General features: G+C 37.3%; 1 protein-coding gene across 1 annotated transcript; it reads right to left on the bottom strand.

Annotated features, from left to right (window-relative positions):
- Nucleotides 1-8,844: 8,844 nt before the first annotated feature.
- On the bottom strand, nt 8,845-9,660 carry LOC122086708 (probable mediator of RNA polymerase II transcription subunit 26b). The gene has a single exon (XM_042655695.1). The coding sequence runs from the start codon at nt 9,658-9,660 to the stop codon at nt 8,845-8,847; it is 816 nt and encodes a 271-aa protein (XP_042511629.1).
- Between the last annotated feature and the right edge of the window lie 6,189 nt (nt 9,661-15,849).

Raw genomic sequence — 15,849 nt, 5'->3', positions numbered from 1 at the left:
TTTTTTTTTTTTTTTTTTTTTTACTTATGGCGCCTACAACCTTAAAATTGGTCGGATCAAGAAAGTATGGGATTTGGAGTTCCAAAAAACGAGAGTTTTTTGAATTCCACGTCATTACGCACGTGAACGATTTCTATGACAGTATGGTTCAGGTTCAGGTAACAGCAATACTGATCTATATATAGTTTAATTAGTTAATTGTTACTGTTTTCAATTTCCAATCAGTTCTGATATTTCCCTACGCTGTTAGTGCCTGCGATAGGGTTGTTTTAACAGCATCATATATTAAATTCAGTCCTTGATTTCTGAAGATCTGACCCTTAGACTGAGTTGTGATTTTAGTATGTTATTCCTTTTCTGGTCTGCCCCCTTCGATCACAGTCTGAAGTCTGAACCCATCAGACCATTGGGTTAAAGCTGCATGAGTTTCACATCATTTTCTATTTCCTGTTCCTATCTTTTTCTCTATACACCCATATTTTAGGTGTATAATCAACCCGTAAAGACCTTCCTTCAATTGGATTATCAGTTTCATTTGACGGCCAGATTAGGAGAAACTACAACTACAACAAACTCAGCCTTATCCCAATTATAAGGATTTGGCTACATGGATCTAAGCAGAAACAAAAAAGACAACTAGAAAAGGGGAAATGAAAATAAAAGGGAAGAAGTAAAAGTTCAGATTTGTAGAAACTGTTATTGCTATAAGTTCTATTGGGTTTTAGTCACTGACTCACTGCGATTCTGGATTTCTGTAGGTGTGTTAAGTGTTCTTTTCCAGCCTATCATACAAAGGGTGTCAAAGTTCAGACCAAACCGGTTGGATCGAGTGAAAACCGACTGGTTCAGCCTGGACCAAACTGAACCCTTGTCAGTTTGGTTGGGGATGGGTTTTTATGGAACCTGTGGAAACTGAAACCGAAACCAAACTGGACTGAAGATGATAAAAACTGAGACCAGACCGATAGTAACCAGATAAAAAAACCAACCCCCCCCCCCCCCCCACAACACACACACACAACCAAAAAAAAAACCAGGATTTCCTCATTAATTTCCTTATGCATACAAGTAAACTCAAAACTGGACATGACTGAACCCAATAGTAGCCCAATTGCAAACTGATAACAAAAACCAGACCAAATCGAACTGAAACCAAAAACTTCCTTGACGGGTTGGTTCCAGGTTGTACTAGTAACAGACCCAACCCAATTTAGCCCAACCGAACTGACTGATTAACACTCTTAGTTCTTAGGCTATTTAAAGTACACTTGAAACAAGGGGATTAGATGAGTTTATCATTGCAGGCACCTTGAAATGGTGTTCTTTGCAGTCAAAACTTAGAGTGGGACAAATGTTGCACTCCCAGATCATAAAACTTGATCTAAAAGCTGACCCATATGTCATCAGCTTGTTAATTGACATGTACTAAGTGTGGGATGATACTGGCAGCTCAAAGGGTGTCTGCGAGACTAAAAGATCCTGGTATGGTTACACAGTCAGCAATTATCATAGGGTATCAGTGGAATGGATGTTTTCAAGAATCTCTTAATTCTTCAGGGAAATACAGCTTGCTGGAGCTAAAACTAATGAATACACATGTACAACTGTTCTCCTAGCTTGCTTAGCTCTTGTGTATGTGAAAAGAGCGAAAGAGTTGCATTGAAAGATACTAAGAACTGGTTATGGATGATGGGTGATGTTTTACTAACAGCAGCTACCATGATTGCATACTCAATGAGTTTAAAAATATCAGAATATGCAGTTTTGAAGAATCTCCGCCAGTGATTAATGGGTTTCAGAAGACATTACCAGAAGCAATCGGAAGTGATCAGTTAAGGGAAAAATTGAAGGAGCACACTTGAAAGAATATATGAAGCCGTAGCATATAAAGAGGAAGAAAAACGGGGTTTAATCCTGTTATAACTATACTTTCTAATTCTAACCCTCCTGTGAGAAAAAGGAAACTTTTACATTTACAACTGCATTACTTGACAGCTGCGTCACTTGGTCAACAATTCAACTTTTACTGCTGATGTGTAATGTATTAGGCTACTTAGTATTGGTATCGTATTGACCAGGTTGTATCACACGATACTTGGTTGATTCCCAAGATTTTTCATTTTATAGTTACAATGGTATTCCTTGATAGGTGTGTTTTTTTAACAAACTTGGTAAAACTAGTCAACTTGGTTGCTGATGTGTCATTCTATTTGGGTTCTATTACGTATGAACTAACACTTGTTGTGTACAGCCTTAACGGTTGGATCCTAATTAAGAGAGTATAGGATTTGGAGCTTGGAGAGAAAGGAGAGATTTTTTTAATGCCACATCATTTCGCACGTGAACGATTTCTATCGCAATGTCTTGGATTCTTGGTGGTCTCATTTGGTTACAAGGAATTATATTTCAGATTTGGCAATGAGTCGATGGAGAGTGTTTTGTTTGACTTTTTTTTTTTTTTTTTTTTAGATTTTCTGGAAAACTGTTTAGTTATCATATATATCTGTTACTTAAATCTACCTGAACATTGTTTGGTTAACATAAATCCATGAGAATGATTCTGTAGAATTAGTCCTAAGTCATAATTGGAGACATATTTCATATAAGATGGGTTTTCACTCGTCATACCCACAAGTATAAATGGGGTTCAACTTGCCATATTATGTGGTTGTGTGCGCACATGTCATTAAAAACATTTAAGAAAAAGCCATAGAGCAATTGAATTAGGGGTGTCAATTGGTTGGGTCAGTTCGGTTTGGTTTCAGTCAGGTTGAATCGATTTCAATCTAGGAATAAGGGAGACCAAAACTAATCCGTTAAGGAACTTCGGTTTTCAGTCGATTTCGATTAGGTTTGGTTTTGGTTTATTTTGATTTTTCAATATCAGGTTAATACCGTATTAGATCGGTTTATTATTGGGTTTGAACCATAATGAAACCTGACATTCAAAACTTATACTGACAAGATTTGGCGGAAAAAAAAAAAAAAAAAACTTTAAATTTATGATTAAATCATGGTTTATCGTTGTAAGGGAAAAATAACTAATATTGAAACCAATGGATATCAAATTACTAAGAAGATATCTAATATTGAAACCACAAAATGAACCTTATTATCCAATCATTCATTTAACTATCTAACTAGTTTTGTATAGTGAACAAGGAAATCAATGGAAACATTATTACAATTTGCAAATCAATTGCTCTATGCATAACCTAATATTCAATGATTTGTAACAATTCCCTTACAATAAATAAAAAATATTCTCACTAATATTGTAATAAATGGATAGTTAATTCACCAATTTTCAATCTCATAATCATTTATTTTTTTATCGGTTTCATTCAGTTTGGTTATTGGTTGCTTCGGTTGGGACCGGTTATCAGTCGGTCCCAACATACCTCAGTTTGGTTCAGTTCGGGTTTTATCGGTTCGGGCTAGGTTTTGACACCCCTAAATGGAATATAAAATCTACTCATCGAGCTGAAATTGAAGCTAGAAATTCAATCCAAATTGAGTGTGCACAGGCTCAACGAACAAGTAGTCTAAAAATCAGATCGAATCAATTAGGATATTCCTGCCCATCGAGCCTAATTGAACCCTTGTGAAATGATGTTCTTCTTTTTTTTTTTTCTTTTTTTTTTTTTTTTTAAGGATGCCCATAAATTTTGAACTTCTTGCTAAATGAGCTTGTTGACATACTGGAGAAAGTCAACAAGTTACAACAAGTTCTTTTGGGACTTCATCGCTGTCATAAAAGATTGCAAATGGGCCAAAGAATGCTCAAGTCTGGGTTCATAAAAAATTTCAGGTGGTTAATCTCCCAAATACAATTTTTTCTCCTTAAAATTTATTTTCCTCAAATTCTGACTTAGATATGGCATACCTGTGCATCAAACCCAATAGTCAATGGCAATAATTTAGGCAACTCTTGCCAAGTTGCAAAAGCCCAGAGACTCTGATAACCAGGAATGAGTAGTCCTGGTACCTTAATCCCTTTAGGCTTTGTTTGGTTGCAAAGGGAATGCATATTTTTTATGTAAAGTGGAATTTTTCTCCAGAAAAAATAAATTTAGATGTTTGATTGGAAGGGAAATGTATTTTACATGTGAAAAAAGTTTCACTTAACCATTAAAATTTCCCTTTTTATTTCCCCACCAAAATAGGAAGAAAAAAAAAATCCCTACTCTCACGATCTTTCCCACTCTCGAGACTCTCACCCCGCTCATGACTCTCAACGATCTTTCTCTGTCTTACGTGACTCAATTGGGTTTGTTTTGACTAAAAGACTTTAGGTTTGATCAAGATGAAGCATTATTGACCTATTGGGTTTGTTTTGATCAAAAGACTTTTGGAATGGGCCTTTCAGTTGTTATCACTTGTGATCTATTACTGTTTTCTTTGTGATCGTCTTTTATATTATTTTAAATATTTATTTATGCTGCATTCATTTGATATATAGAATGAAATGGTTGATTTTGGTTAGTGATAGAACATAGTATCTGATGACATTTGGTTTGATTTGGTACAGACCTTGATTGACCTGATTCACATAACCAATATAAATTTTGAAGAGCTGGGTGGGTTCTGGATTGAAATGTACTCTCCCCTCTTCCCCTTTATCTCTTTTGAGAAGTTTGGTTGGACGATTAGTTTTTTAAAATATTATATCTATTTTACATCAATTTTACATCCAACCAAACAACTATAGTAAATTAATTTCACTTCTGTTGTAACCAAACGACTCAAAAGGTAAAAAAAATCGCTTCACTTCACTTCCCTTCCCTTCCCTTCCCATTTCCCTTTTAACCAATCGTAGCCTTAGTAAATGGTTACCCCTACCTTGTTAGATATAGAATGATGGTTTCCTGTATGCCTGCCATTAAGCCAAATTTCATATGCACCATGAGGTCCATGACCAGAGATACATCTAGTTAGTGACGGTTTAGTCTAATCTGGATATATGAATGGATGGGCCATTAAGGCCTACCAAGTAACATAACCTAGATTAATGAATGAATGGGCCATGAAGGCTTACTGAGTAACTAGTCCTGTCTTAGCTAGTCTAACTTGAAAGCGCAGTACAGTTTTTGAGGACATATGAATTAAGGGGTGTTTGATTTTGTTTCTACTGTTTTTGTGACTGTGCTGAGAAACGATTTTGGAATTGTAAAAATGTTTGATTTTTCTATTTTCTGAAACATTTTCAACAGTGTAGTCGGGTCCAAGACACGAGTGAACGCACAATGTTGTAGGTATGCAAATCACAAGTGAAGGCATGACGTTCGAGTTGCAAGTATGCTTTGTGGATATGAGCTTCAGAAGGATGAAGGCAATCCGAAACTATGAGCTTCGCACAACTAGGTTGGAATCACCGCATCTGGATGGCAAGAAGTTTCAACAATGGGTTATGGTTAGGGTAGGTCGAGTGAGGTATCGGAATTTTTCACAATTTTTGTTCCAATTCAAGTTTAACTTGTTTCTCCCACTGCAAGAAAAGTAATTTTCGGTGACAGTATAATACTGTAGCCAAAAATCATATATCCGTCGCCACAAATGACGGTGACAAAAATTTAATCCGTCGGCTATAAAGGCGTCGCCGAAAATGGGCAACGGTAAAAGTGGTGATGTCGGGTAAAATATTTTGAGGGTGAGATTGTATGCTTTCATTTTTATGTTCATTTCAGAAAATCCTTCACCAGTTAGCAAGCAAGCATAATGGCAAAGATTGTTAAGTTTATTGGCACATTCTTCCATTTGCGCAATATGTGCTTTTTTAATCCAGTATAATGCTTTCATGAAATCAAACATGAAAAATCCTAACCAAATGGAAATCCTTACCTCATTCTGGAGAGGGAAAATATTCTATTTTCTTGTTCAAAAAAGTACATGAAAGCTGCATATACCTCAGGAAGATTTTATGGGGTTCAAGGAAAAAAGACCACATCATTTCAAGTTTTATCTACTTTATCAAAGTGTGGAACAGGGGAAACAATTGAAAGAAAAAATAATTATCACTTCTAAAGCACAAGAATGCCAATCAAAGAAAACTTCATATGCATAATTATAGTCAGCGGCATTGTGAAGTTTATGTTCATTAGGTTGCCAAGCTTGTATTGGACTTCTACAAAGGTTAACAGATCAGTATTACAAGCTCTGCAACTAGGGGTGTCAATTCCTAAACCAAACCAGTAAAATCGGCTGGACCGAACCGATAACAAAACGGACCGAACCGAATCGAAGCCTTATTGGTTCGGTTTGGTTTCGAGTATTGCAACCCCAAAACCAAACCGAACCGAACCGAAAACCAGATGAACCCGAAACCAAACCAAAACCGGCCTAAAACTCAGACCAAAACCGAAACCAAACCGGTAAGAAACCAAAACACTCCAAAATTCATTAAAAAAAAAAATCAAAATTTGCATAGTTTTGTATACATTTGTATGGAAAGTCAAATCCAAACTAGACCAAAAACCAAAACCAACCCGGATACAAATCGATTTAAGAAACCGAAACCAAACCGCATCGAAACTGAAACCAAACCGAAACCGGAATTTCCTTATTGGTTCGGTTTTGGTTTCAACTTTCCCACACCGAAACCGACTCAACCCAGACCGAAACCGAGCCAGACCGACCGATTGACACCCCTATCTGCAACATCACAATTATTTTAAACATTTAGAGCCATCACTATTACATGGTCAATGACTGATCTCATCCATGTGTGGTCTAAGCTAACCCCTTGAATTGTTGTGATTATAGTTTCCGGGAATCTATGTAGAAGCATTATGAATTTCATCAATGTATACTACTGGTTTTTGTAATTTTCAGCAGTGGGGAGGATTGAGGTTTGTTCTGTTCCAATCTCCATGGAAAATGAAGAGATGGGTCGTGGGAGTCACTGTGACTAAAAAGAGTGATTTTTTTTTTACTTCTTTTAGAAACCCAAGAAGAGAAGCATTACTTAAGATAAAGCAGCAACATCACATAACCAATAAAGATTGCAGGCTTTGCAGCAGCTTGGGGATGATTTAATTCTTCAGAGGTACCCAAGTGAGATGAGCAGGGTTCAAAGCATTCATCCAACATATAGTTTTCAGTAGCCAAGTAGCCCAGCTAAGTATGAGGTGACCTCACATAGCTTTTTCCTTTTCCTTTTTTTGTTTTTTACCAGCTTGCATGGGCTTCGTAGTTGTGAAGCCCCCTATTTACAGTGACAACACAACTGAAGTTAACAAAGAACCACATATGGCCAATTGCCTACAGCATTCTGGTTGAAGTGATAAAAAAATGGGTTTGGCATCAGAATGGCTGATCAAATCAGTTTCTCTCAACCGTGCATCTCCATTTTGGGAGTCTCTAATGGCTTTTTTTCTTCCAGTCGCTTGAGCCTCTGCTCCTCTGTACTGGCAAGGGAAACTCTGTTCCCAAAGGATATTGCAAAAAACTGAACCAAATTCCAAAAAAAAAATTTTAATATCCTTATTCAGTGCTGAATTTAAAAAACAGTGTGCGAAAGAGCATCCACTACAACACAGATGAGGACAAAACCAGTTGCCAAGAGTGGTATGTTGAGAATTTTGTTGGCTATATGAAAGGCAAAAGAACTGATTTTGAATCCATATTATTGATTAGTTTCTAGGGATGTCTGAAGGAATCTTGAAATCATCCAAGAAACGGACCCACGGATCATCCTAAACTTATGTGCTCTTGCCATCCAAGATTTTAATATATACCAGTTCCTGAAGTAATGGGACTGAACTATATTTATTCCTCTCCATACATGACTAGAATTTGAAGGACGTGAAGATCTAAAAAGAGGTGACAATATTGCCTGAAACACAGAACTAACATGAAGAAACATGGAGAATGGATGATTAGTTCCTCTGAGGTCTGACCTGGTGGCATTGTGAAACTATGAGGTGGGTCACCAAACAAACCACATCAAAGGCTAAATTCATAGTAAGAGCTGGCTATAAAGTTCATAAAGTTGGATAAAATACTCTTTTAAACCAATCTCTACTTATCACTAAGGAGTAAACAAGAAAACATAATTCATCATCTAGCCAGATCATGCTGGCAGCTTCAACCTCTCAAACCAACAAACAAGATAAGGTCGAACCCGAGTTAGGACTCTCTTGGAGACCCCTTTTCATGTACAGCAATGAAGTTATGTAAAGGAACTTCCAGAAGTCTCAAGCCTTCACTTCTAAAATTAAGGTGAGCCTGCAGCACAGGCATGCATGTTGTTGCAAGGAAACCCTTGTGACCCTTTTCCTGAACTATAAAAATGCCCCTCCCTACATAATATTTTCCATTGCTGGTTTTGAACTCTGTTACAGCTATTGAAAGTGACCTTTACCTCCCTCTTTCTCTCCTGGTCATGGTTTTTCTTCTTGCATTAATATTTTTCAGTTATTTCTGTTATTTATGAATTGTACGTATTAGTCATGTTGGTGGAATCGGTTGAGGGGATCCTTTTGTATTTAGCTCTGCCGGGAGGTTCTAATGCCTTGGGTGTCACGGTTGACAAATAATGACATATAGACAAGCACCAACATATGAAAATATTATATTGCAGTAGATGAACAGATTTAGACAAAATATTTTCAGGTAGATAAAAAGGTTCCTCATTCATGCCAAGTTAGAAGTACTTTCAGAAGATAAAAAGTGTTGCTGTAGATTAGTTCTATACAATTGTAGAAATCTTTACAGAAGTGCCTGCAAAATATAGCCTATAGAGGGCATACTAAAAGAAACTATTGAACTGGGCTAAAAGTTTCAACTGTTCAAAGTTTACAATTGCAATGAAACCCTCAAAACTGAAGAATGAAGTAAGAAAAACTAAACAGCAATGGGTCCTTTGGGAAGATTCTTCGACTTCATGACTTTCATGCGTCGCTGAGCAATGAGTCCTTTGGGAAGATCCTTCAACTCCAAGACTTTTGTGCAGCGTTGTTTCTTGGCATTCTCTGCTTTTTGATATCCTTCTTTTATCTTCCTCTTTAAAGCCTGAAGTCTTTCTTGTTCATCCTTCTTTGCTGCGGCTGCCTCATTGGATTCAATCAACCATTGATCCACCTTTTTTGTCCAGTGAGTGATGAGATACTTTGCATGGTCACGGATTCTCTTCGAGTTGTGCTTCGTAAGATTTTTCACAGACACCCCAATCAGGGTTTTCTTCAAGGTATCAAAAGAAATAGATATCAATTGAAGCCTCCTTAGAGGTTCCAGTAACTTCCTTTCAGATTGATCAACTTTTGCTTCAATAATTCCTTTGATTCTCAGAACCTCCTCAACTATCTTAATTTCTCCTCCACGGTTGATCCTGTAAATCTCAGCAATAATATTGTTGATCTGTTCTGCGTTTTCCTCAGGGAATGAAGGCTCTATATCATCATCGTTATCACTTTCAATCCCAGAGTTGCCATGACTCTCCTTTCTCTTCATGGAAGCAGAACCATGAATCTCCTTTTTCTTCTCTTCTTGCATTTCTTCATTGAAGATCATCTCTGCAATTCCATCCCTTCTACGCTTGAATTCCTTTGGACGATCAGAAGCAGCAACCATGATTGCATACTCAATAAGTTCAAAAATATCAGAACCTGCAGCTTTGAAGACTCCCCGCCAGTGACTTAGGGAATGGGTTTTGGAAGACATGATGAGTAACAATCGGAAGTGATCAGTTAAGGAAAAGATTCAAAGAGGAACACACTTGTAACAAGAAATGAATAAGACTCTAATGAAGCCGTCACATATACATAGGAAGAAAACGGTAGTTTCTAATTCTAGTCCAACTCTGATTACCTGAGAGTGTTTTTCCAACAAACTTGGTCAACAAGTCAAATTTTATTACCATCGGATTGGAATCAAGAGGTGATGATAGATTGGAAGGAAGAGAATGGATTTGTATATAGACCGTAATTTATGGGGTATGGGAGGGGATTAGGGAGAGTTGTTTTATCCTAATGACAGATGTTGAGTAAAGAGAAAAAGGCGGGATATGGAGAGAAGTCAGTTGGGAAGAATTGGTGAAAACTATATGTAGTCGATGATTCCGGATCGATCAGGGATCGAGGATTGGCTTCAGCCGATACCGATCCGATATGGCCGATACGGCGACAGAGTTTCCTTCAACGAAGAGTGTGAGTAAAACGAATGTTGATCTTCTATCGAGGAGGTTCAATACAAGCTGATTAGGGAGAGGTTTGTTTTAGCCTAATGACAGATGTAAAGGGAAAAAGGCGGGAAAAGGAAAGAAGTCCGTTAGGAAGAATTCGAAAAAAGGAAAAAGTTAAAATATTTAAAAAATACTTGGTCAAATAAGTCAACTTGATTGCTGACGTGTCATTCTATTTGGGTTCTATTACTTTTGAATTAACATATGAGGTGTATAACCGTAACGGTCGGATCCTGTTTCCGGAGAAAGTATTGGATTTGGAGTTTGGGAGGGGGAGATTTTCTGCAATGCCACGTCATCTGCCCAACGCGTCAAGTGTCAGGCAACGCGTCTCGGCAGTTAGTAATCAATCTGTCAAAAGGATTCTAATTCTTGCAGACGAAGGGAGATAGTGAAGTTAGCTTTAGGGGTTTAGGGCACATTCCAAGGTTAGGTTTTATGCCTTTTGTTCTGCTTGTTCCGGCATCTACTTCTCTCTCTCTCTTTGATCTTTCGACATGGACGAATCTTAGACCAGTCTTCCTACCAGCCATTTACTGGGTTCAGTTATTGTAAGTATGTTTTCTCTTTCATTTTTTTTTTTTTTTTTTTTTTTTTTCACCTAATTCCCCAGGTGTTTTTATTTGTCTAATTTAATCGATCACCATGAAATTTCACTGCGTTTGAAGTTGGAAGGGTTCGCTTCATTTCACCTAACTAAGCTTTCTCGTTATTCTGTTTCTAGGACGTAATTGGGTTTCTAACTGTGGATTCTTTGCGTTCAAAACACCTAGGACTGTAATGCTAACTATTTGAGTTCTTAGTTTTAGGTTTTGTTATGGCCATCACGAATTGTATACATACTTAGTGAATTAGGTGGAAAATTATTCTTTCCTTGTTTCTTTATTCGGTATGAATTATTGGGCTATAACGTATCATATGGTCCGAAGTAGTTGCATTTATGACAATCGAATGTTCTATTATCTCAATAATGAAAATCTAAAAATGGTTTTTCGGAAGTTCTTATACTGATTACTTTTACACCCCATGCCCTTTAATGTTATCTGAAATGTAGTTCGTATAAAGCAATCATTGTGTTCAATGAGTTGGAAATCTTGTTCTCACTGTGGGGGGTTTTTTTTTGTGAAATTGAAGCTTATTCATTGAACTGCATTTGATACTTCTGTGATGTTTTGTTGCTGTATTGTATGTGTACCTTCTTTCTGTTAATTTTCTTTGGAAGGCATGCTTTTATTTTGAAGTTCAGTCATAACATCTATATAGAGTGTATCTATGAAATACGTAACTCTGTAGTTACCCTGCCCATTTACAACTTATGTGCTGGATTTCCAAATTCTTCCATTTTAATTATGTAATCATAATAACATTCTCCCCGGAGACTAAGTAAGCCAATTGGAGCTTCATTTTATGCATAGATCGCTATTTTCGTAGGTCTCTAATTAGTTTTACCACCGGCACTTGTACAAAATTCGGGACTACTTTCTTTATTCAAATATGAGATTCTGAGCTTTGATGTAATGTTTTTTTTTTTAGAATTCCTTGATCCTTATTTACTTGTGTACAGGCTGTGATCAATGAACAGAAGAAAACCACTAACTATCAGGATATGAGATTCTGACTTCCAATTGTTTCATGTTAAAAATTGGAACAGTTTCTTTATGTAACTCTTTCGGTCAAATCACACAATATCTTATTTACCTCTTTCAAGCAGTTCCTGAGGCAAACTTGCAAATATTTCCTCCCACTGATGGGGGAGTTAGAGGGAGGGGTTATCAATCTCTTGGAACTCCAAATGGTATGTTATTAATGTAGCTATATTCAGTATTCTGTAAATGTAAAATGAAAAAATCCCATAATAGTGAATATTTGTTGTACTGTTGCATAATCGTTTTGTATGACATCCAACAGCTTGCTTTGGATCTTTTCCTCTGGATAGTGACTATTTTATAACTTTCAGTTGGTTGGTTTTGGTTTATTTGAAAGTTGATGTCAGAGGTTGGCTCCCCTATTGATTATCATAGAATGATTTTTTTTTTTTGTGGCTTGATTATTTGATTAAGAGTCTCTCTCTCTCTCTCTCTCTCTCTCTCTCTCTCTCTCACACACACACACACACACACATCTTGTCATTGCTGACCATCATTCTTAAGGGAACCTGTCTTTGCAGATCCATGATTTGATCTGTGCTTTAGATTTCCATCTAAGAGAGCATGATTCACCCAGTGAACTGCATTTGCATGGGTTGTTGTGAGGAAGAATGTTTTTACTTTCTAAATAACCTAAATAGTTTCATTAAGGTGCCCCCCTTCCTTGGATAAGTATTCTTTGAGGATGATTTGTCATCGAATATTCTTCTCTTTCTCCCTTTCCAGTTTCCACCCCACAGCAAAGCATCTGCGCTTTCCAATATTCTTATTTATTTATATCCTATTTTAGTTATATGTTGGAGAACCAATCAAATGTAGACCAGAAAATCATAGTTTACTCAACTCTTTCCTCTGTCGTATGAGTGCAAATTGGTTCTCTTTGAATCAGATTCGGTTCTTAAAGATTCAAAACTGTAGGCTACTTTATTGATTAATAAATTGTTAACATCTTGGATAATTGATGATGGAAAGAAAGAAGTCAAAACCAAAGAAGATAGACATGAATACTTTTTTTCCTCACTTGTGTGGTGCAAATGGAGCCATGTGTATTACCACAATATTGGTCCACTTCTATATTTTGGTCCTGCAAAATCGCAATGTCATGCATTCACTAGAAACCAAACGTTGAAATTATGAATTACAGGGGAATGGATCTCCTAAATTCAGAAACTAACCCAGGTCCAAATTGGTCTTGAAATTTCCATCTCGTAATGAAGCCCGAAGCACTTTCATTTTGAGGTAGATACGCAAGAGAGAGGACAGCTCTTCATGTCAGGCACAACCAAAGGGAGGGAGAGGGGGCCCCTTCATTGAGCACACATGGCAGTGAGGTAGAAGCTATGTTCAAACCCAGATCCTTCCTTGAACTTTTTTTGTGGGGGGTGGGGGAGAGATGCAACTTCTCATTAAAATTCCACACAAAAGATAGAAGAATGGCTTTTTCTTTTCTTCTTCTTTTTATTTTTTATTTTCTATGACATCTTCCTTCTAAGTAAAAATCGGCCTTTTCCTGGAAAGTTGGTGCACTTATGGAATAACGAATCCAAAACTTCGACTTGTTTAGAGTATGGCCTTATATGGATAGGCATACTCTCATAAATGGAATTAGAAGTTCTTGGAATCAGAAAGAGACCTCCACATGCCTAACAAAATGCATACATCTCCATGTTCCTTCACCTAGGGTAACCGTACAACTGATGAGTGAAGGTGTGTGTCACCCTTCACAATGAAGTGGGCACTGCTGAAAGACAGGGTAATGCAGTTCTGTGATTGGAAGAACAAAACAGTACCAAACAGAATCTTTTCACAGGGAATAAAAATCCAGAATTTGGAGAAATCAAATAGAATAAAATCAGATGGTTAGAATAATCCCAAGTTCCAATTGAGTTTCCCAAATAGGGTCTGGAACAATTTCTGAAAACCTGAAATCGATCCAATGGTTGGATCAGAAGAAACATCACAATCCTAGTTGAAGTAGAAGAAGGGTAATTTCACACAGCAGAATAGAAATCTGAACAGAGAAATCAATCAGTCAATCAATTCTGATCATGAACTGGTAATCTCAGCAGAAACAGATTAGTAAAATCCAGATTCAATGCTTATGTACAGAATAGTAAGTAAGAGAAAAGGGTGAAATAGAGATTTCACCATATCTCCCTTCTGATCTGGACCAAACCCTGATTAAGTTCCCCTTTCAGTATAAGAAACAAGTGGTCAAAATCTGTGAAGATTCTAGCAGCTGGATTTCTTTAATCAGAATTCATGGAAAAAAGTCTTGCATATGAATTCCTAATCGCGATAGGATTCTGAGTAGAATCTGAAATTGATTACAGATTCTGATAGAGAACAATCCCAATTGAAAGAATCAGTAGACACAATTGAAATCAGATCAGCCAAAGTTTCCTTCCATATTTTGAATGTCATTTGATAAAGGTCAGTTCTCACTTAATCCCTCTTCTTCCTGATCTCTAATAACCCTAAATGAAAACCTAGGATTATGATTATCCCTAACATACTTGGTCACAATCGCAGTTTTGCAGGTGATGAGAGAACTTTGGGCATCAGCGTTGTTCTCCTTCTCTCTCTCCTTGTCTCTCTTTATATCGGCAACCTATTTTTAGACTGTGCACCATTTGCCAACACCTTCATCACAAACAACACACCATGACCGAAATGAAGGAAAATAAAGAAAAAAAAACCGAGAAGGAGAAGCCAAGGATATGAAAAGAATCCCCTTAGAGGGAAAATCAGACAACGGACCGTTCTTTCCCGGAGGTGTTTTATTTCTGGATTAGCAATCCTTCTCTAGTCATCCTCCACCTCATTCTTCAACATTTCCAGCATTTTCCTCTTTTGTACTCTCCTCTGTCACTTCCTTTCCAATTGTTCTCCGCATGCCCAACGCCGACGCACTTCTCAAGCTCAAGGAATCCTTCACCATTGCCGATGCCCACTCTTGGTCCCCTGGTTCTACCCACTGTTTGGATGAAATTCCCTGGACCGAAATCGTTTGCGTCAAGGGCATCATCATCAGCCTTTGCCTTGGCGATTGGGTCTCTCCGGCACGATTGACATTGACGCCCTCTGTTCTCTGCGTCCAGGTTATCATCATCGGCCTTTGTTTCCCGTCCCATTGAGATTCATCTTGAGGATAATGAATTATCAAGCTTGATCCCACCCATCAAACAAACAAGTCTCAAATCCTTCAACGCCTCTAGCAACAAATTGGAAGGGGAAATCAGCCCCTTAAAAACAACCCAACTCCATGAATGAGAGGGGTTTGTGTCATTCGGGTTTTCTGATTGTTGGGATGGAAGAGATCATGTAGGAAATGAACATGGTTTTGCAAGGATGGAGTGCACGCCTGATCATGCATACCAAATCAGCTCAATCGAAAGGTTGAAGGAGAGGTTAAAATGGTCATTTTACATTTTAAATTATTTTAAGTTAACACCATAACCCTAAAAAGAGAACGGATGTAATACTTTTCTAACTTGGGGGTGCCAAGACATTGTCAGAATCTCCAAGAGAGGTCACTGTAATCACCTCTTAACTTTAATATGCTTAAATTTTTTTCTTGAAAATTTCCTCCTTATTTATAAGCTTAGGACATTTCTGCCATAATGAAATCATGACAAGGAAAGCTATTTATATTTGGGATCAGCTGATCCACACACCATGTTGCAAAACCTTGATGAAGGGGAAGGAGGGACATTATTAGAGCTTAGAACTTGGAGGTTTCCGGTTAGAATAAGGACATCTCTGTTATCTTGATCGATAAAGACCAGAAGTTTTTGCTTCTGGTTGTATAACCAGAAATTTCTCGTAAAAAAATGTTTAGCACATTTTACATTAATGTGAATGAAACTTAAGCGACAAAGATATGTTATTTTTTTCAAAATCTTCCATGTTGAACACCACAATCTATACATCTATTTTCTATTTTCAAAATTTTCCATGTTGAATAGTTGCATGCAGTTACTGCATCTATTCCATTCATGGAGTTTTTATCCAATCTACTGA

This window comes from Macadamia integrifolia, chromosome 8 (assembly GCF_013358625.1).
Source record: "Macadamia integrifolia cultivar HAES 741 chromosome 8, SCU_Mint_v3, whole genome shotgun sequence".
Classification (NCBI taxonomy): domain Eukaryota; kingdom Viridiplantae; phylum Streptophyta; class Magnoliopsida; order Proteales; family Proteaceae; genus Macadamia; species Macadamia integrifolia.
Note: the sequence above shows the minus strand (reverse complement) of the source record. Positions and strands in the feature narration are given on the sequence as shown.